Source organism: Crinia signifera, chromosome 2, assembly GCF_055691185.1.
Source record: "Crinia signifera chromosome 2, ASM5569118v1, whole genome shotgun sequence".
Classification (NCBI taxonomy): domain Eukaryota; kingdom Metazoa; phylum Chordata; class Amphibia; order Anura; family Myobatrachidae; genus Crinia; species Crinia signifera.
This window is the reverse complement of record NC_139218.1, coordinates 280712343-280735823: the sequence shown is the minus strand read 5'-3', so window position 1 is coordinate 280735823 and position 23481 is coordinate 280712343. Positions and strand designations below refer to the sequence as shown.

Sequence of the window (23481 nt, the reverse complement as noted above, 5' to 3'; positions counted from 1 at the left end):
GTCTTACCGATATATGACAGCCCACAGGGGCAAATTATCTGATACACAGTGTGTGTAGTGTTACATGACAAGGTGTGGCGGATGGATAATTTTTTGCCAGTTCTCGGATGGCAAAAAGTAGGGCCTGGTATTAAGAGTTGGCACGTGACACACGGGCATCGTATGCAGCCCATTTTACGGGTTGTGCGAGATAATTTTGCAGGTGCAGCATCCGATTTAACTAGGATGTCTTTAAGGTTCCTGGAGCGTTTATAACTCGTCAGGAGCCTGGAATTCTGAACACCTACATCTGGATCAGACTGTACCAGAGGCCAGTGGGATCTGGTAATTTGTCTGATATTCGGGCTCATCTGATTGTAAGTAGTGACCCAAGGTAGCAATTCGGTGGAGTCTGCAGATTGTGTGCGCGGTTGTAACAACTCATTACGTTCTAAACGCATCACTTTATCTTTAGTCAATAGCAGCTCATCAAGGGGATACCCTCTATTGCAGAACCTTTGGATCATCTCATCCATTTGAGTGCTCGCCACAGCTGTGTCAGACACAATTCGTCTCACTCTTAGCATCTGTGAGTATGGGAGGCTTCTCACAGAAGCTCGAGGGTGACAGCTAGAATACAATAAGGCATTGTTTCGGTCGGTGGGTTTAGTGTATACACAAGTATCCACCCGTCCATTGTTCACATTGATCAATACATCAAGAAAATGAATCTTAGATTTATCATAAGTATAAGTGAACTTAATGGGGTGGGTGGTAGAGTTATGGGCATCGATGTATTCACACAGTATGGTCGGAGACCCCCTCCAGAATACTAAGAGGTCATCGATGTATCGATGGTACTGTGTGATATGTGAAGCTATACAAGGGTTCGCAAATAAAAAATGTTCTTCAAATTCATACATAAAGACGTTGGCATATGAGGGAGCTACCGCCGCCCCCATAGCCACGCCCATAAGTTGCAGGTAATATTCATTATTATACAAAAAGAAATTCTTAGTCAGAATCATACCCATCAGTTCAATCGTCAGCTCAACCTCAGGACCAGCATATGAAGAATTGCCATTAATAAAATGGCGTAGTGCTTGAAGGCCCAAGTCATGGGGTATAGACGTATACAAAGAGCATACGTCAATGGTAAACATATATGTGTCTTCATCAAGTACTGGTAAAGTCTGCAAGGAACGGAGCAAGGCAGTTGTGTCCATGAGGTAGCGGGGATGATTCCTGATGCAGGGCTGCAGCAGGGAGTCCAAATAGATAGATAAAGGCTGCATTAAGGAGTCTCTAGCGGCAACTATAGGTCGTCCCGGAGGATCGACTAGTGCCTTGTGTACCTTAGGTGTGCAATAAAACAACGGGACAAGTGGATGGGCAGGTATAAGCGCCGACATCAGCTTTTTAGAAATAATATTATTGTCCACAGATGTTTGTAGTACAGTTTGTAATTCCTTTTGGAAGATACCCGATGGATCACTGCGAAGTTTCCGATAAGTAGCAGTATCATTGAGATGGCACATCACTTGCTGATGATATTTCTCCATGTCCATGACAACAAGAGCCCCACCTTTGTCAGCGGGGCGAAATACAAGTGTGTTGTTGGCTGCCAGTTCTTTCAAGGCTAAGCGTTCTTGTTTGTTCAAATTGTTGTGAGGAGATATGAAATCCTTAACAGATTTTTGCACATCCTCATTGAGGACTCTGGAGAATGTCCTGATGGAGGCGTTAAACGACTGTGGATCATAGGATGATCTGGGAAGAATTTTCAGCAGTTGCTTAGGAAGAATCTCTTCTGGTGCGGTAACAGAGGGTTTGGGGCATACCACTTGTGGTTTGTTAAAGTGTTCTTTAAGGCGTAACTGCCTAGCCAATCGATGGTGTTCGATGGTCCAGTCCAACTCATTGAAGGACACTGAAGGCACAAATGAAAGTCCCTTTGACAGGACCGCAGTCTCAGCATTAGAAAGTTGGTACGAGGAAAGATTAATGACCAGATTTATTTCCCCTTCGGAGGTTTTTTTGAACCCCTTCCTCTCACCCTGACCACCTCTTCTGGTGTGTCCGCGTGGCCTCCTGTGCGTGCCCGCGTCGCCACACCTAAAGGGGCCAGTTGTTTAGGGTTCCTTGGTCTACTCCTGCTGGATTCACTGCTTGATGTATTAAATTCGGTCGATGACTCATTTTCACGATAAGGGTTACCTCTGTTGCGCCTAAAGAACGGGCGCTTAGGTCCTCCCTCTCGTCCAGGTACAGTCCATTGATAGACGCAATGCGTCTCATAGTCTATGTCGACCTTGGTACGCTTATCTTTTTTAAATTTTATTAACTCACGTTTGTACGTCTGTAGTTGTGAATTCAGCTTTTCGTACCATTTAGTAGCAGTATCATTTTCAAGATTAGTTTTGTGCAGAGTTTCCAAGGCAGTTGCCTTGTCTTGGCAGAGATTTACTTCTTTATTTGAAAACTCAATGATAAGAAGCATGAAGTCGAAGGCGCATTTGTTGGCAATTGCCACCCACTTCTGGCAAAATGCCGCATCATGTTTACCTATCGTCGGGCTGTTCTTCACTCTCAGCCCCCGAGGTATTTTTCTGGCGCGATAATAGTCGCTCAGCGACATGGCATGGTAGTGGTAATCGACTTCTCGTTTCTTTATCTTAAGTAAGTCTCTATATAATTCCTCAAGTGGAGTAGCCTCAGCCAGATCGTCTATCTGACCGCCACATAAGATCTGTAGGGCTTCGTCTTCAGTATAAGTGTGGACTTTGCCTATCGTGTAGACAGGTCTGGAGAATCCACTGCCGGTAGGTTCCTCATGTTGTATCGGATCCATCTTACTGAAGGTGACTTAGTCAGAATGAATAAAAACCACAGATTGGCCAAATCAGGCTCCAAAGTGTGGATAAACGGGGATGTCGTCAGTCGTCGAGATCCTCACGTGTCGGTGAAACACCGGGTGCGTAGAGAAACGTGGGGGTGCCTGTGGCTGGAAACCGTGATGACCCAAAATCGCGATGTCCAAATATACAATCGAATGCCCGGCACAACCTCCTTACGTGTAGCAGTTCTGGGTGCCCGCACTATGAAAGCATGTATATTCCCAGTATTGGCGCGGCACTCCAACGATACTTCAAGGCAGTGGGTAAAAGTAAAACTTTTCTTTATTTGCTGCAACGTTTCGATGCTACGCAGGCATCGTTTTCAAGCAGAGTAACATACAAAAAACAAATACACATACCTTATATATACACCCGGTGTTTTCGGCGCCAACCGGGCCAAGCGGCTCCGGGCGAGTGGCGCAGGTCTGTGACGTCAGCGGCATACGCCAGCATGACGATCAGGCCTCTAATTGGTGGTGCTACCGTCACCATGACAAAATGTAAACAAAAACATAACACAAACGTCTACTGGTAAGTCACAGTAGCAGGGATCAAATAGCAGCGTATAGTAATTATAGTGGCAAGCATTAGCACCAAATGATCTATACGTGAATCGCAAAAGAGAAACAAAAGTAAACAATGCTCATATAACAGATTATAGCAATGTGGAGATGCCCATATATTCGTTCAGCCCGTGTGGTGCGACAGTACCTAAACGTATGATCCACCTAGCCTCACACTTGAGGAGGGCCGCTCCCCTATTGCCTCCCCTCAAAGTCTGAGGTATATGATCGATCATACGATATCGCATGGAAATAACGGTACTGTCGCACCACACGGGCTGAACGAATATACGGGCATCTCCACATTGCTATAATCTGTTATATGAGCATTGTTTACTTTTGTTTCTCTTTTGCGATTCACGTATAGATCATTTGGTGCTAATGCTTGCCACTATAATTACTATACGCTGCTATTTGATCCCTGCTACTGTGACTTACCAGTAGACGTTTGTGTTATGTTTTTGTTTACATTTTGTCATGGTGACGGTAGCACCACCAATTAGAGGCCTGATCGTCATGCTGGCGTATGCCGCTGACGTCACAGACCTGCGCCACTCGCCCGGAGCCGCTTGGCCCGGTTGGCGCCGAAAACACCGGGTGTATATATAAGGTATGTGTATTTGTTTTTTGTATGTTACTCTGCTTGAAAACGATGCCTGCGTAGCATCGAAACGTTGCAGCAAATAAAGAAAAGTTTTACTTTTACCCACTGCCTTGAAGTATCGTTGGAGTGCCGCGCCAATACTGGGAATATACATGCTTTCATAGTGCGGGCACCCAGAACTGCTACACGTAAGGAGGTTGTGCCGGGCATTCGATTGTGTATATATATATATATAAAAAAGGGAACAGAGTGCGCTTAGAGGTTAAGGTACACAACTTTTTCCTCAGTTATAAAATGTATTCAATAAAAGCCTACAATTCGGCTCATATAAAATACACAATACATAAAGTCATTTAGAAATAACAATTGACATAATGTATAATATTCCAATACAACAGCAGGCCCAACGCGTTTCGTCAACTACGAGACTTCATCAGGGGCATTCGATGACTTGGTTGACACAGATACAGTTGCAATTTCACCAGCTAACAGCGCTCTTGTTATAACTGGCCCATACAAATATACAGTGTTTTGTCCCAATTACACTGAGTACACCCACTCAGTGGCAGATGTCAACATCCAGGTCAGATAATGCTGTATGACCAGGAAGTAACCTCTAGTGTATCCAATGGCTTTTATTGAATAAATTTTATAACTGAGGAAAAAGTTGTGTACCTTCACCTCTAAGCGCACTCTGTTCCCTTTTTTGTATCTCTATCTGTCTTGAGTCCCGGCTAACAGGGGATTCTCAGAGTTGCTGCTAGCTACTATTAGGGCGCGGACGGTTAGGTACTTTCCTTTTTATATATATATATATATATATATATATATATATATATATATATATATATATATATATATATATATATATATATATATATATATATATATATATATATATATATATATCTCACCACAGAAGTGTTGAATAAGCCCGACACGTTTCGTCTCCACACAAGACTTCATCAGGGGTGTATGATACAAATCTTTGCCATATATATATATATATATATATATATATATATATATATATATATATATATATATATATATACCCATTGTTTAGCCGAGCACCAAGGCGGCTGACTTTGATAGGAGAGTGCCAGTCCGTCTACCCACTATATATATATATATATATATATATATATATATATATATATATATATATATATATATATATATATATATATATATATATATATATATATATATACACACACACATACACACACACATATACACACATACACATATATATATATATATACACACATACATATACACACATACTCACACATATACACACACATACAGTGTGGCTAATAAACACGAAAAAAGTAATTGTGGGGACCTGTCAACAGAAAATAAAGGGATACTATAACCTGCTCTGGTCACTCATATAGTCCCGGCACTGGTACAGAAGGAAGTAGGAGAAGTCCAATATTTGTAATCCAAGCAATTGATGGAGGTGTCCCAGTCCTTTTGGGGGCTGTAGATGTGAGGGATCCTCTCTAGAATGCTGTTATGCTTGTTGATGGTACTCCAAAATAATGCTTCGCCTCATTGCTTGCAAGAGGGGTCACAGTCTGCTTAGACTGGATGGTATACAGAGTTCTTTGTAAGGTGCAAAGTGCTGGTGGAGATGAGTCCAATGCCAGGGGGATGTTAAGCAGGTCCAGATAATTCAGCAGGATAGAGTTGGCAGATCTCTGACAGGTCCCTGAGGTGACACCAACGCGTTTTGCTGTCACTCAGCTTTTCTGTTGACAGGTCCCCACAATTACTTTTTTCCTTTTTATTCGCCACACTGTATGTATGTATGTATGTATGTATATATATATATATATATATATATATATATATATATATATATATATATATATATATATATTTATATTCAATCTTATATTTTGTGACCTATTAATAAAATTGTTTTGTAATATCATATTGCACCATTAAAGGAGCGCTGCAACTTTTTCTTCTTCGCCATTTTAATTAATATCATCTAATAAATGAAACAATTCAGAATTTTTCCGAAGTCTAGAATTGGGTTTTGCTCATTATGTTTCAGCTTAAAAGTGCAGGACGCCAATTACAATGCAAATGGGGACTAGTCACATTGTTTTTTTTTTTTTTTCATATGTATTCACAACAGCATCGACACTGCCCATTCACAGCAAAGCATTATACATGGGGTTTCACCAACTGGCAGCTGAGAAAAAAAAACTCTTTAATCTTTACAGATTACATGATAAAAATAAAGTCTTCCTCTGTCAGTCAATGGATGGGATTATACTGTGAATGGGAAGTAAATGCTTTTATATGTCTGCTACAGAGAAAGGATCTGTAATTCTGGATCGAGAGATCTGTAATGGTCAAACCCACAGATTTTTTTTACCTCTTTTTGTTATATTATTTTTTTGCATATTAAAGTAATAATATATCAATGGTAACCAAATACCGACTCCGGTTTCAATGCAAAAAAAACCGTAATCCACCCCCCCAGTATATGCCTAAACCTAATCCCCCATCGCCATCTACATACTCACCTTACGAGGCGGCCGGACAGTCGGGATCACATTTGTTCTGATTATGGTGCCGGTGTCCCTGGTCATGATTCAGGTTTGGGGATCTAAATTAACGGTATTTGAACTGCATCCCTTTTAATGTATTATTATTTTATAATGTTCCTGCATGTTCCATCCTTTGCCAATTCCTATTTCCTACAGTCTCCACTAGAAACTTGATTTATTATAATGGATCTTTCAGGTAATTTCTATAATCCATATTTTGTGGTAATATCTTATGTGATTTCATTAGGTGATAATTGTCATTAGTCTGCTAAGGGACGGGTAGTCAAGCACTGCCAATATTTCCACCCGGCGGAAACATAGACCGTCAGTATTCAATCCCAGATGAAAACAGCCGGGAATTGCCTATGCAGATGACACTTTGTTAAAAGTTGAATGAGCATTGTAGAAAATGGCTGCTGGATTGTTGAATCTGCAGCTGTTTTCGCTGATGCACAGACTTTGACTGTTGACCGCTGACCTAGCCTATTCTTGTTGAAAATGGCTTATATATTTCCACCTGGTGGAAATAACGCCCGATTTTGAAAACCACCCCGTAGACTTTGCCAGTTTGAACTATAAGCAATGTTCTTGGATATTTCTTTACTACTTTTGGAATACAGGAGAATATTTATGAACTTTCACTAGGGGGTTAATGTGTTATGCAAGCAAATAAAGGGCTGCAATTAGCACATCTTCAAATGTATCATACCCGTGAAGCAGGACCATCAGCAGCGGCGATACGAGAAAGGTTTAGTTTCACTATTTACTAAAACTACTTGGTTTAGTTTCACTATTTACTAAACCTACTTGCGTTTTTCAATGTATGAATTGCTCGATATGGCCATACCCTTCGTATATTCCATGCCTGAAGTTCGGCAGCGTGATGTGGTGCAATTGGACTCCTGTCTTTTTTGTTTTGTTCTTTTTTTTTTCTTTTGCTTTTCTTTTGCTTTAAACCAGAGGTGAGTGTCTGCATTTTAACATTCCGATTTTTTTGTCTATTAAGTTAGTATTTTTATTTTATTTTTTATTTTCAATGTGCAGAAGTGAACAGCAAAGGAATTTGATTTACAGCTGGGGTGATGACTGCAATTTCAGGTGGGGGAGAAGCTGTGCAACTCTCTCACCACCCTACCTCAACAAAACCTTTTCTTCATTGTCCCTAATACAGCTGCAAATACCTCAGATGCTGGTTGGCAAAGCTAACCTGCAGCAAAGGCCAGAATGCGGAGCACAATGTGGGGTGAGGACAGCGGTGCAACTCACCATCCTAACAAATATCCATGGCACAAGCTGGTGCCCAGCCCCAGGTCTTCTAAACACAACTGCTTATGCGCCGAGAACAGTATCGCTAAAATTACCAGAATCCCTTACCAAAAATAAAAACTCATGCGCACATAAAAGAATCTCTGACGCTATGCACAGACAATATGGCGGGATGCATATACCGGGGGGGGGCTCCCATATCAGATGATGATACATGCTGACGATGGGAGGACCTGCTTCACCACCAAAAAATGGTGAAGTGGGTCCTGACACTTAAAGAATGTTAAACCCTCTTTAAAAAAAATCTACCCAACAGTATTGATTTACTCAAACTTTTTAGATACACAAGTAAATCATGTGTATTCCTCTCGTGTCATGTCATAACTTAACTTAAAAGTTAAAAAAATTAAAAAGAGTACGGCTTTGAGAAACCACAGTGACAATGAACAAATACTATTCCCTGTGGTAATGCTTCACCAGCAACAGCTGTTATATACTCTAAAGACCCCCATACACTATGCAATTCACCTGCAATTTGCGCTTTTTCCTGCAATTGCAGCAATAAATCATAGGAAACGGCCCAAATTGCAGGTGAATGACAACAGTTCCGTTGTGATGCGCGGTCTCTCCGCCAGGCTTAATACATCTGCTCCACTATAACCCAGTGGTTCCCAAACTGGTTTAATGCATTTTCTTAGTACACATTGGCTGTCTTCTATTATTTCTACCTATTTTTCAAATGAAAAAACATTGGCTGACTTAATTATTACAACAGAAAAATATGTAGACTGAAGATGTGACGAAGAAAATAGAAAAAGCTAGTTGAGTTTGACAGGTTGTTAACATAGGATATAATAAACTGCGTATATAAATAAATATATGCATACACTCCCTGAATGTCTGGGATACTTCCTTGGTGTTCTCATGAACTACCAGAATAATACTGATCCGGAGGGGGAAATGTGAATGTCAGTAACTATGTACTGTAACTATTTAACTATGCACTGTGTACTTTATACTGTATTGTGCTATATTTTACAATGCGATAATTATGATCACCATAGAAACCCCCAATTAATGCCCCCCCCCCCCCCCCAACAACAACAAAAAATATATATCTGTATGTAGAACTTAATTAGCTTACATTCCTTTTTTTGCCGTCCCAGTCAGCCCTTATGAAGCTTTATTAATATGAACAAACATCAATTATTTGCTCTTCATTCCCTGGTGTAACACCATTAACACCAGGGAGTTCGTTAACACCAATGAAGTCAGCAGAGCATTGGGCCAGATGTATTAAGCCTTAACAAGAGATAAATGCAAGGGTGATAAAGAGAGATAAATGTCCAGCCAATCACCTCCTAACTGACTTTTTTCAAACACAGCCTGTAACATGGCAGGTAGCAGGTGATTGGCTGGACGTTTATCTCTCCTTATCACCCTTGCATTTATCTCTTGTTAAGGCATAATACATCTGCCCCATTATTTGGCAAAATACAATAAAAACACTGGACCAATAGCTACATATGTTGAAATGAAATCAAATGATGTGGTTTATCTTCTCTGTTAGCCTACTTGAGATACATGCCCTCTGCCTCTACATCAATCTTAAATAATTTTGGGAATCATGTTATTATTTCATTAGTTTATAAAATAAAAAACCCTCTAAGTTCAGTAGATGCTAATACACAAAATACAAGGTGAACCATATGGCCTTAATGGTAGTAAATGAGTATTACTACTTCATTAAATCAGAGTGAGTGAGCCAGATCATAACATGAGGAGGATGCCTGTATGAAAAGTTCTTCACAATAAATTAATTATTGTACAAATTACATTTTTTTTTAAAAGAAAATGTAATTACTTAATGCAATAAACATCCATTTTATCCCTGTTGGATGGAAAAATAATAGTGAGAAGACGGTGATTTTCTGATTACCTATGCATGGTTACAGAACTTAATAGTAGTGCTGCAATCAGCTGAGCGCACAGCTGTGCTTTCCTTCATTAGCTTAAATAAGAAAAACGCTCATAAACAAAACACTGGACAACTCATTTTACTTAAATCAACAATTGCACTAATTACAAGGCTTACAAATGATATGAAGGAGGTAACAGTCGTAAAAGAAATAAATGAAATCTCATTGTAATCATTTGCATTTTTTTATTTTAATTAAGGCTCAAATTATTTGTGTAAAACTGGTCACCCCAAATTACAAGAGGATTTAAAGATACTGATAGTATCAGTGGTGGCTGTTACTCTTTTGGAGGAGGGGGGGCTGCCGCAATGCGCCCCCCTTCCGCTGCCGCCACGCGCCCTGCCCCTGCCGGTCCTGGCCTCCGATCCCCTGCACGGGGCCAGCGCATGCGCAGTAATTTCATACATACTGCCTTTGCTGCAGCACCCGGAGGCTTAATCAGGTTCCTGGGTCCGGCGCATGCGCAGAATCATCTGCGTTACTGCGCATGCACAGAGCCTGTTTTAGGGGATGCCCCGCATTTGCTCACAGAGAGGCATCCCAGCAGGGGGGGGGGGGGGAACGGGACGACACCTCCCAATGGGACTGCCTTGAGTGACTGCATCTGGCTTCAGTGGTGGATTTTACCTGGGGGGGGGGGCACAAGTTACTACTGATTGGGCGCCACATGTGTGGTCAGTAAAGTCAAGTGACCGCTATTTTGACAGGGAGGCAGTGGGTAATGGGGGGGATGGAAAAGGGTGACAGGGGGAAGGAAAAGGAAAGCAGTGGGTGTTTACTTAAATGAGTCATACCCTGTACTCCCTCCACAGACATATTTGCCGGTGGTCAGTAACATAGAGCCGTGACCACATGCTGAGGTATTCGGGACCCACTTTGGGGTCAGGACCCACAGTTTGAGAACCGCTGGTATAGAATAACATATCTAGAAGTTCATGAGCTTGTAAGAAATAGACTGTAGAAGACTTGTCTGGCTGAAAGCAGCATAAACTCACCAGGTTGTAGCAGTAATCCTTAGCTTGCACACTAGAGTTGGGCTGGGGCTTGGCTTGCTTGATTGGCAGGTGGCTTGATTTGCATAAAGAATGTTGATAGGCTGGTTTGAAGTCAGAGGTGTTGATTGTTGGATAGATGATCCCTGCTTCCAGCAGTTTTTGCCTCTTTCTTCTGGAGTCCTTGCCCTCCCTCCCGCCCCAATTATTAGTTGTAATTTCAATTATAGGAGTTTTTTCTCTAGCGGTTTTCCCTAGTTAATTGTTGTCGGCTTATTTTGGCGGAAAGAACGGTGGCTTAATTTATAGCGTTATTTACATTTATCTGGTGGTAGGTGTTGAGACATGGGCAACACCGATCCAGGTGGGCCCACATCTTGACCTTTTTTTTTTCATTTATCTTTTATTGACAGGGGATACAAATGAATGTGCACACAATGTTAACTCAAAGAATACATAGATAACATTGTTCGCTCGGAATACAAAAATCACAACAGTGTATGATGGTATAATCGCATAGTCATCAAGATTGTTAGATGCACCACAATTAAAGTCAAAGGGTTACACACAAATAATAGTTCAAAAGGGAGGGTCATTGGATAAAGTTTCAGTTAGATACCAGGTGGTATCAGAGAAGGAGTTTCTTAGGGCGGTTTTCAGAGGGGGGGACAGGGTGTGTATATAGGGCAACCAGGTATTAAAAAATTTTGCTGTGAGGTTCTCTTTTTGAGTAGAAGCCTCAGTCCAGTCCATTGTGAACAAGAACCCCATTCTAGGTGAGGCTAAAGATAAGGAGGAAGGGGTTGTCGAAATCCACTCCGACAAAATCGTTTTTTTAACCGCTGCGGCCAGTTTTACTAGTAATAATCGATTGCCTGGAGAAAGGCATTTGCGATCTGAGGAGGAATATCGTCCCCAAAAGACCCAAGATTTGGAGATGTTGTAATCTATTGCAAGTTTTGTTTTAACATAATCTTGAAACTCATTCCAAACCGACTGTACTATATTACAAGACCACATACAGTGTAGCAGGTCTGCATCTGGGTCCCCACATTTATAACAGTTGGCATTGGGAGCATCTCCCGTCAGATACTTACGTTTCGGCGTGTAATAGGATCTATGTAGCAATTTTTGATGCATCTCCATAAAGGAGGTAGATACTAGACCCTTATTTAGATCTTGATATGCTGTCAATATTGTCTTCATAGTCATGTCAGGGAAATCATTCTGACATTTCAGAAAACCTTTCGGTGGCTGGTCTAATTGTATGTGTTTGCGACAGAGATCATATATATAAGAAGTTGAAAGAGGGTTATCCAACTGGGCATGCATCAATTTGTCAATAGTACAAAGTTTGAAATTTGGGTTTGTCAGAGGAATTGTCGACTGAGTATAGCATTTCACCTGTGTATACGTGAGGTATGAAATCTGTAGTTGGGGGTATTTTTCTTTCAGGGTCGTATATGATAAAAAGTTAAGGGATTCTGGGGTAAGGAAATTTGCTATAAATCTTAAGCCTCCAGCATACCAAATCTTAAAGGTACTAGTGAGCTGGCTTGGTATGAAATTGGGATTGCCCCAAAGAGGAAGAAAAATAGACGTGTATTTCGAGGTGTTGACAGTAGATCTAAATAATCTCCACGCCATACAGGTCGTGTTGAGTAGGAGGTTATCCCTAACATCTGCTGGCATCGCCTGAGGAGATTTATGTAGTAGGGCCACTAAGTGTGTGTTGGGAATAAAACTCTGTTCCTCTGAGAAATTTGCAGCCTGAAATCCAGTCCACCGCAATGCGGTAGTTGGATGCCATAGCGTAGGTAAATTAAGGCCCCCTAGTTCCCTCTTCTGCTGCATCTTGAATAGAGCTATTCGTGGGCGCTTACCAGACCACAAAAATTTGGATAATTCCTTATTATGTCTTGCAATATCACTTTTGGGGGGAATGATGGGCAACATTTGTAAAGTATATAAAAACCTAGGGAAGGTAATCATTTTGTATAGATAACCTCTCCCAATGTATGATAGCGGTAAGTGAGCCCACTTGGCAAAGTCTGCTGCGGTTTTAGACCATAGTGGCCCAAAGTTCTGGGTGTATAATCGGGACGGATGTGTTGGAATTTTAATACCCAAATAGGTAATACCCTCCCCAGGGGCCCATTTGAAAGGGAATTCATTATTCCAACCTAATTTCGCCTCTGGAAAAAAGGCCAGTGCTTCAGATTTACCGTAATTTATTTTAAATCCCCCTACTGCTTCGAAGGCCGTTAGTGTGTTCAGTATGGTTGGAACTGCCTGTTTTGGGTTAGATATATAGAGTAAAAGGTCGTCCGCGAAAGCGGACACTTTTAGTTCAGTTTGTGCGAGTTTGACCCCTTCCCAACTTGTGTTGAGTAAAAAGTGACTTAAAAGTGGATCCAACGCCAAGTTGAATAGCAAGGGGGAAAGTGGGCAGCCCTGGCGAGTGCCTCTAAATAACTGAAAGGGAGCTGAGTTTGAATAGTTAATCGTGAGGAATGCGGAGGGAGAGTGGTAAAGCGTTTGAAAGACATGGACAAATGTAGGGCCAAAATTTTGAGTTTGTAACAGGGTGGTTAGATATTGCCAGGATACCCTGTCAAAGGCCTTATCTGCATCGCAGCTAAGAACAATCGTCTGTTTGGACTTAGTAAGGTGTATTTTATACATGGCAGCAATCAGTGATCTTATGTTATGGACTGAGTGGCGATTTCTGAGGAAGCCAGTCTGTTGGGATAGCAGTAGGGATGGGAGGACTGTTTGTAAACGAGTGGCAATAAGTTTTGTAAAAATCTTCAGGTCTTGATTTAGCAAGGAAATGGGTCTGTAAGAAGACACTAGTTGGGAATCTTTGTTAGGTTTGGGTATAACAATTATTCTGGCTTCATTAAAGCCAGAGGGGGCAGGGTGGCCATTGAGGATGGCGTTATATAGTTTAGTCAAGCATGGGACTACCCTAGGGGACAGTAGTTTATAGTAGGAGGCCGAGAGACCATCTGGCCCTGGAGTTTTATGCAGAGGCAGTGATTTTATAATGTTTTCAACCTCGCCATCTGTAATGGGTGACACTAAAAATTCCCTCTGGTCAGCTGAAAGTATAGGGACATTAGCTGTTTGAAGAAAATGGGATATGTTAGGTTGATGTGATGGAGGAGCTTGATACAAGGATTCAAAATATGAGAGAAAGGTTCTAGTGATTTGGTCTTGGTCGGTAATTACTACTCCTGTGTTTGATTTCAGTGCTGATAGGGGTTTATGACCCGTAGCTGACCTCACTAGGTTAGCCAATAACCTACCTGGGCGATTGCCCCAACGGAAGTATCTGGTTTTTTTTAAATTGAAGGTTTAAGTTGGCTCGTTCCGTTGCTATGGTGTCATAGGCCAACTTTGCGTCCTTATATAAAGAACGATTCACATCGGATGGCGAGGCCAGCAATTGAGAGTATGTCTTAGAGACCTCTTTTGAGGCTTTTGCGAGCCTAAGTTGTTGTTTTTTCTTTTGGTTGGAAACATAAGCCAAGATATGGCCTCTTAAGACCGGCTTGGAGGCTTGCCAAAATAGGTTAATATCTTCACTATGTATGTTGTTGTCCTTGGAATAGTTAAGGAATGTTTGAGACAGGAAGTTTTTAAAAACTAGGGAGTTGTTAAAATAGTCTGGAAATCGCCAATTAAAGGATTGTTTAACAGGACTACCCAAGGACAGCTTCAGGGTGATAGGTGCGTGGTCAGAGATAAGGATGCTCCACATCTGGACCTTAACAATCGTTTTACTTCGGATAGGGAAGTTTTTGCAGACAGAATGTGTGTCAGGGCAGGTGGCCCAATTTTTTCTGGCTCGGGCAGAGTGGTGAGCTCTGCCTTAGTGATATATGCGAGGTCAGGGGCAGAGGCAGATGGTCAACCCCTGGCCTTAAGGGCAGATGGCCCTTTGGGAAGTCCGCATATAAATTTTTCTGTTGCCAAGGACGCTGGCAGTTGGCCGGTCCTAGGCAAAAGGGCAGGAGGCCCTTGGATCCTGAGTTTATTATTTTCATTACTTTTTTATTTTACTAGCTGATGTGTTTTTATTGCCATGCCGTTCTTTGCCCGCCACCTTAGTTAGAGCAGGGACGTAAATTTTAGTTAGTTAGTTTCAAATAGGCCGCCCTGCTCAAAATAAATAAGCCGTCCCCTTTAAGCCCAATTCAGTTGTACGTGTCATTATTTCATAGATAAGTGGTGTAAGTGTGGATGAATGCTTACGCCTGTGTGGAGTTTAAGAGATGTGAGAGAGTCAAATAGGGGAATAGTATTTTTCTTAAGCAGATGTCACTTCCTGTTTATTAGCTTATGGACAGAATTTTAAATTGCTGATCAAAGAGGGAAATCCCAATTGCAATTAAGAAATCCTGTCAAAGCATGAGAACCTTGACTATTTTTTTGCATGTGTTACTATGCCTTTTCAATTCAGATGGGATATTGACTTTTTTCCTGAGTGCCTTGATGTATTTCCAGCCCAGGAGAGGGTGCAGTTCAGGAAATGGCTAGTAGCAGTACATTAAGCCATGCTTGGAGGCTAGAAGGACAGCTAGAGGGAATGGCCAAACAAATTTAGGTGAATGTAATGGTGCCTAAACATTATAAGAGGTTTTAAAAGGTTTATACACTCAGTCCTCTTGGTGATAATATCCTACTCCATTCCTGGTGTGGATTGGCAACTGAATTCAGGGGGAAGATCACAAGGAGGCTGAAGCACTGGTGATGCCACCGGTCAGCCGAGTGACCTTTTTTTCTTCCTGACCTGGAGGGGGGGGGGGGGGGGGGGAGAATCGATCTAGTTAAAGATCTAGTAATGTAGGATCTAGTTAAGTTACAATTATTTGGCGACAAAACAAAAGATGTGTGGTTTCATCCAGATATTTAGGCTTATGAGGCTGGTGGTGGGCAGGGGTGAGGGAGCCATACTACAGAGGAACAGATGTATTAGGCCTGGTGATAAATCATGATAAAGTGGAAGGTGATAATGCACCAGCCAATCAAATCTTAACTGTCTTTTCTCAAACACTGTTGAATGGCTGGTATGGGAGTGGCTGAGGTGATCTGCAGATAATGGGTTCATTCATTTACTACAGGCATTCATATGACATTTGGGATGTCTGTGAGCATGTAGGTGGATAAGGGGGTATGTAGTAGTGCATATAAAAGGCCCCATGGAACAACGCCGAATCCACTGGATCAGTGTCAAAGGGGTGAGGAGGTCATGGGAGGCCCTGTGCATTTCATTTCTAATGGGTCCCATCATGTCTGATGCCAGGACCTCACATACGCTGTTACCCTTATTATGCAGTGAAAAAATAATAGATGACAACTAACAGGCAATGATTGTACTTAAATGTAATACCATGGTGGCAAGATACTGGTCACTAGTTACTAAGCATCTCCCACAGAAAGTACTCTACTATAAGAGAATGTCCCATGTCAGTTATTATAATACTGCCCTTTGGATCTGGGATGGAAGTTGATTTGGGATATGGTCAGCTTTAGCTTTTCACAACACCAATATCCCCAGGTAGAGTAATGTACTAATTCCACCTATTTTGGTGTTGGTTCTGTCGACAGTTAATTTGGAGTCTTTCACGTGAGGCCACTCCTAAAAAAAATTTCCAGGGCCACTCTTAGCTCCCAATGTTCCAGTCTATTTTTATGATTCACCTGTGCCCAAAAGTCTAATGAACTGAATGGAAGGTGGAGTATTTGCAAGCAAATCTGAATGTTCAGGAAGATGTGACCCTAGCTGCTCTTTCCTGTTGAGCTCACCACACTTCTCCTCACAGCTTAAAACGATACAGTACATGAAGAAAAAAAAATAACAGCAGAGATGCAATTTCTGTTTCAGGAGCGATAAGGCACACAAGTGTAAGAGCATAACACTAGGTAAATATAGCTGTATCCATGGAAGGCTCCAGCCAGGTAACTACACAAGTGACTTGCAGAAATAAGTAAACACTCTCACCTTTGAGGAGACAATCCTGTTATCTGGATACCTCTGAGGAATGTAAGCTTCAGTACCTGAAGGAGGCTCTTTGTGTCCAACATAAATAGTGCGATTGTCTACCCAGTTTTCTTCCCCGGCACACTAGAAAACAGAGGGACTATTTCATTACCTTGTTATTGCAGTCTTTACAATGATCATAAAGGCATATTAATCTGTTTCTGAGAGAACATATAATAGAATAAGACTTGATATTTGTATAGTAATTATAAAAAATGTAAATACATTCCACCTTGTTCAGTTTATTCAACACAATCATCAGTAGAATTAAAAAGTGTAAAAAGTACAAAACAAGCTTGTAGTACTGTAGTAATGCCTGTCAATAGTCACATAATGAGGTTATTGAAAAGTTTTGCCACATAAACCGGGATTATTAAGTTAAATTGTATTTTTTGGGGACACACACACACACACCAAAAAATGTGTGCTTACACAATTCGCAAAACGTATTATTTGTAAAAAAATAAACGATTTATGCAGTAAATAGTTTTGATACAGCAAGTCTTTCTGTTATGCTGCTTTCCCACTGCAGACCCGTTTTAAGTTACAGGTAATCTTAAACGGTATTTAGCATTCCCACTGCAGCAGATTACAGTTTTAAATGCCATTTAAGTACCATTCCCATTGCAGGTAAAACGTTTTAGCTCTTCAAAACGTTTTTACAGCACAAATGAGTGCCTGTGACTTTAATGGGCTTTAATGGGCCAAAATCTGCATTACTATACATTACTGGCTAATACATAACGTTGGTGGGCAGTGGTGCCAGTTATATATACATTGCTGGCATGTGCCAGCAATGTATACATTACTGGCATATACATTACATTGGTGGGCAGTGGCTTATTAATAACGTTGTTTCAGTAATATATACAATGCTGGCATGTGCCAGCAATGTATATATTACTGCCTTAAAAAACATTGGTGGGCAGTGGCTGTGTCTATACTCAGCAGGGAGGAGGAGGGAGCGGCCAGTCAGCCGGGGGGCGGGGCGACCTGTCAGATGTGTGCCATGTCCGGGGCGTCCTGTCAGATGCCTGCTCTCCGTGCAGCAGTGTGAGCCAGAGCAGACAGCGTTGGAGCGGGGCCGTGTGAGTATTGGCAGAGGGAGGGAGCGGGGCGGTGCGGACGAGCGGGGCGGCGCTGGTGAGCGGCGTTGAGTATCGAGCAGGGGGAGGGAGGGAGTGTGCAGGGCGGTCAGCTGGGCTGAAAGTCTCTTATCTATCAGCCCGGCGGCCGTACACACCTAGCGATGATGGCAGAAAAACCAGCCATCATCGCTAGATGTGCTGGTAAAACCAGCAGACTGCCCACTTTGCTAGCGATGATGCGGGAGCGTGCATCATTGCGAGTCGGCAATCTCTGAGGCATACACACTAGGCGATTTTCAGCTGAAAATCGTCAAGTGTGTAAGAATACCGTTTAAGATGCATTCCCATTGCCTCTTAAACGGTAGATTACCGTTTAAAACACTGCTTTGAAAACGGGTTGAAATACCGTTTAACTTTAAACGGTATTTCAACTCTGGCGCTTTCCCACTGCAGCCTTAAATGGTATTTTGCTCTAAAAAATCGGCAATATACCGTTTTAAGGCTGCAGTGGGAAAGGGGCATTATATACGGGCAACAAAAATATGTTAACTATAGTGTCCCTCTTTGGTGGTGAGAGATGGAGTTATAGTGAAACTCACATTTTTTTAAATGGTCTAGGACAAGGGTGGCCAAACCGGTCTTTACAATGTACCAACAGTTCACGTTTTTCAGACCTCCTAGCTGGTGCACATGTGCAGTCATTACTAAGTCACACTTTTAAACATGTGCTGAATTCATTCCTAACATTCACATTAACTGTTGCATAAACGTTTTTCCTATTACCTCGACACAGTATTTCTCTTAACCTCCTGTTTACACTGGTGTTCAGTCATCCATAATACTGACACCAGTAAGACATCAGATACGGGGGGGGGGGGGGGGGGGCATTCAACCCTTTTCTCTTATTTTTCTTTCCACGCAGGTTGGAATAACCTATAATTTTTCTAGTGGAGAGCACGTACAGACTATTACTCTCAGCCCCCATCCAATGTTTACAAGATGGTGGATAGTAGAAGGGTCTGTTCATTGCAATAACCACATCATTTCTCCCTCTATTCCATCTTCCTTCGTTACTCTCTCATCCACTGGGTTACCAGTCCCTCTCTGCAATACCAACAGGGTGGTGCCTGAGCTACCCCTTTGGAAATTAGAAGTGACACTTGATTCCACATGTTACTCATGTGCCATCTCATCCTATAAAAGATACAACCATACATCACTGTGCCGCCTGATCCTGTCCGATCTCAGCAGCTAAGCAGTGACATGCCGGATCAGTACCTACCGGGTGACCAGTAGGCAATATTAGATGCCGTATATTCACTAGGGAAGTAGAGACACTTGGTACCACATGAGGCTCTCTCCTACTTTATTTCTCTTTCCATTCTGGATTGCGATTACCTATTCTGTTCTAATTACTGTGTGTATCATTGACACCAGCAGTACATAGCCCACAAATTAAGTTGAATAGGGATTTATCAATTCTCATGTTCAATTGTACGGATTGGGGTGGTCACCATAGAACAAATAAATTTTTTGCCAGTTAGCAGTGATTTAATTGACATATTCGGTCTTAAGTGTGTTCATGTACTTTCACTAAAGTTACTATTGTTAGTCTTATTAATTTATATCTTTGACGCCTTTATCTTAAATAATTAGTTTAATAAAAGTTATATTTTAAGTCATTCATATTACATCCTTATCTTCAATATATAAAAGTGTGCCCCAAAACCCTACATGGTTCTTCCTTTGTCCTTCTCTGGACACCATCCCCCCCTTTTTACAGCTTTGTCGCTGAACTTCTATTGGGAGCACCACCAACATAGCACCTCTGACAATTGTGTTCAAAAGTAATTAGTCTAATGTTGGTTCTTTCCTATTGTTTCTCACAGTCATCCTTTAAAATCACCACAAGCCTGTGACAGACCCCCTCTCTCCTTTTACGAACATTCACATTCTACAGATCCACTGGTGGCATGGAAAACATGGACTGTTATACTGTACCTCAAGGACTGGTTTGGCCACCGCTGGTCTAGAACATTGGGGGAAATTAAATTCAATGTAAAGGGGGTGAATTAGCCATTACTGTGGCAATTTGACAATAGCAGCACAATTCTCTCCTTTGCCCTGGCCAGAGGAATGCCACATTCACCTAAAAGTGCTGGTTGCCTATTAACCCTTTCACACTGCAGCTATAACACAGTATATTGCCGTTTTTTTAAGCGCTAGCTGCAGTGTGAAAAGCGCCAGTGTTAATTTACCAGATACAAAAACCAGGTATTTTAAATAGTGTTAAAAGAAGGATCCTATGTGTTTCAAAGCCCATCCATTTTGCAGTGTGAAAGCCTCACTGTAAAGGATTCTCGAATATATAACTAAAGACCACAATTTGATCAATTAAGCCTTAGGTAATTTCACTCTAGCATACAGTAAAAAGTCCATATAATTTAAAAATGTTATTAAAAAGTATTTTCCACACAGTGGTAGCAGTTATTCCAGATTTTTATACATTTCATTGAGACATCTCAGACACTTGGAAACAGCAGAAGATAACCAACGTGTTTCGCCCCTTAACGGGACCTCATCGGGGGTTAACGGATCACAAGAATAGGTTAAAGTTACTCTTCACAAGAAGAAACAATTCATAACAGGATGGTTAATGGGTCCTTGCATACATGAAGTACCTATTCTTTTATTATCTATGTTAGTAGATCGGCTGAACGGAGAATGATCTTCCTCCAGACAATTTCGCTAAAGATTATTCTTTCTGACGACAAATTTGCAGGTAAGATCTCTTTAAGTGGGTATACCTATAAAAGGTCAAAATGATGACGATATCACCAATTGGTCTGGGAAGACCCAATGTATTATATACAAGAACCCATGCTAAAATCCTGGTGGATCCAGCTTCATTGAATTAATAAGCGATAAGTTCAGTACAGAATCAGGTATAATTCTAGAGGCGATTCTCACCTTCAGTATGTGTGCTCTGGTCACTGGTTCTGCCTGAATGAGCTCCATACTTTCCCCCTATCCCCCATCCAACAGGGAATTTGTGAATAAGGCTGCCCCCACACTAGTACTTTAATTACCTGTGGCGCGACGCAAGGGTCTGTTCACTATATAACTAAAGACATTTGTAATTGGTCCAGTACACAATCATCTACAAACAGGCTTAGTGTTCATTCTAGCACCCGCTATCTTTGAAAACCCATGCAGTTCCTGTTCCCTGCCTGGGGTGTCGCTGTCTGCTGTGGTGTTTCTAGCACAGGTCTGGTTTGCATATCAGTGCTGATTTAAAGACCACACTGTGCTAGAAGCACTACAGCAGACAGCGACACCCCAGGCAGGGAAGAGGAACTGCATGGGTTTTCAAAGATAGCGGGTGCTAGAATGAACACTACAGGCTTATTGTTCGCTATAATACAAACATGTGAGCCATAAAAGTCCATTACAAATGACATCCACAGTTTTCTATGGGTGAAACGGGTTCAGTGTGAAAGGTACCAACCCAGTAATGAATTGCTAATAAACAGGTCATAACTGGCAATGTGAACCTGTGTTTTAAGAAATGTTTTCAAATACCAGCAGGTTTTGTGATGTGAGAGCAGTATTAGATATAGCTAGCACTTTTGAGTGAGATCTCCATTGCAGTAAAATGCAGCAGTATTGCATGGATTAGACAGGATAATCTGCCTGCACCTACTTGAATTCCCCCAAATAGGTCCTCAGGACACCAAGCAGGTGCATTTATTACTTGCACATGTTAAAAGATCCACAAGATAATTATTTCACTTGTGATTCTGCGAGAAGACCTGGAAACCATGCAGTATGGGCTCCTGAGGGCCAATTTTAAAAACCTAATATCTAGAAACTGTAGCTTGGATATAAAAATCGTTTTAAAGATAATCTGGGTAACTAATTAATTAATTTCTAATTTATATGTCTTTTTGCAATGCTGCATTAGATTCATGTCTAAGGGTAAATATCAAAAAGGTACAGGTACCAGCATATGTCCAAGATATGAAGGTTTCTCATTGCTATATAACATAGTCCGTGTACTATCATTGCAATTGGAAACATGAAAGCAGACAACGCTCAAATTACCCTACACAGAAGATCACAACAGACATGATGTTTGACCTGACTGGGTTGTGCTTGTAAACAAGAAATTATTGTTCTCAATCTAATGCTTTCTGGGAGCTAGTCAGACGAAAAGTGCATATCAGTTATCATAAAGCAATCCCAGCGTGAGCACTGAACCAAAGGAAACATTAGGTTCAATAATAAAAAAAAAAATGTAAATAATTCAATTTCTATATAAAATGTTTACAATCCATTACATTAGATCACAAAGAAAAATAATGTAGCATAGTACAGATTACTTTTATTACAGAACTGACTAAATAATAATGTTGTAATGGGGTATTGTTGACTGACAGTGAAGGGCATATGGGTGCAGGAACAGTTATAAAAATTATACAAAAATAAAAAAAAAAGTCTTGTTAAGAAACTGTTTTAAAGTAAAAAAAATCTCATGTGTCAAACCCCATGTCATGTTGACTGTCGACCTAGACATTATTGAACTAATGACCTCTCGACCTTTTCCCATGTCGACCATCATGCTGTAGACCAAATGATCCCAACCCGACTGAAATGTAGCAGTAGGGGCAGCACGGTGGGCGAGGATGGATGTTGAGGAGTTAGCTATCTGATGGAATCCCTGGGTGTAACTGAAATGCACTTACATATGCACGGTTTAGCATACGCACTATACAAATGAGCATACATTCAGCTCTGTATCAGTTACTTTGTTAAGAAAAAAGAAATTAAGAGATTTATTTATAGGTTCTTATATAGCGCAGCAGATTCAGTTGCGCTTTACTATAGTAGATACATCAGGAATCCGGATTAAGGGTAGATAAAGGTTGCAGTTTTTTATTTTTTTTGTTGAATGGGCGCCCGCGGCTATTTCGCCCATCGGAAATAGCGGCGGGGATTGCATACGCCCATAATGTATTAAAAATAAAAATTACTGCCTTCTCTAAAATATTGTATTCCTGGTCCTCTTCCCCTTCTAAGAGATGTGGTGATCTAAATGGTACCAATTTGTATTCGTCAAATCCAAGAAGGGGAAATTACTGGCTCATATTAGATGGGAAAATGATTGGTCTAGCACATTTTCTGAAGACAAATGGGATTCTATCTCGCTTTCGTGCTTCAAACTTTCGAAGTGCTTAAATTGTGTCGGAAAGTATATTTCACCCCTCAGCAGCAACACAGAATCTGGCCTTCTGTCTTCCAAGTTTTGCTGAAGGCAGTTTGGAGGTATTGGGGGAAATTTACTAAAGGAAATTTGTAAAAAAAAAAAATATGTGTATTTGTATCCAGAAATACACTTATTTTTGACATTTACTATCCCGAAAATACGGCAATTCATAGTTGTATTGATGTGCTATCAATACGAATACAAATTTACGTATTTTCGGGATAG

The 23481-nt window shown here is 41.1% G+C and overlaps 1 protein-coding gene across 1 annotated transcript in view; it reads right to left on the bottom strand.

Moving 5' to 3' along the window:
- The window catches only part of ATP11A (ATPase phospholipid transporting 11A), a 177036-nt gene that overhangs the window by 102522 nt on the left and 51033 nt on the right, over positions 1-23481 (bottom strand). Inside the window, exon 2 of the mRNA XM_083170799.1 lies at positions 16864-16986. Within this exon, the coding sequence (XP_083026925.1) occupies positions 16864-16986 (123 nt within the window). The remainder of the gene's footprint in view (positions 1-16863; positions 16987-23481) is intronic.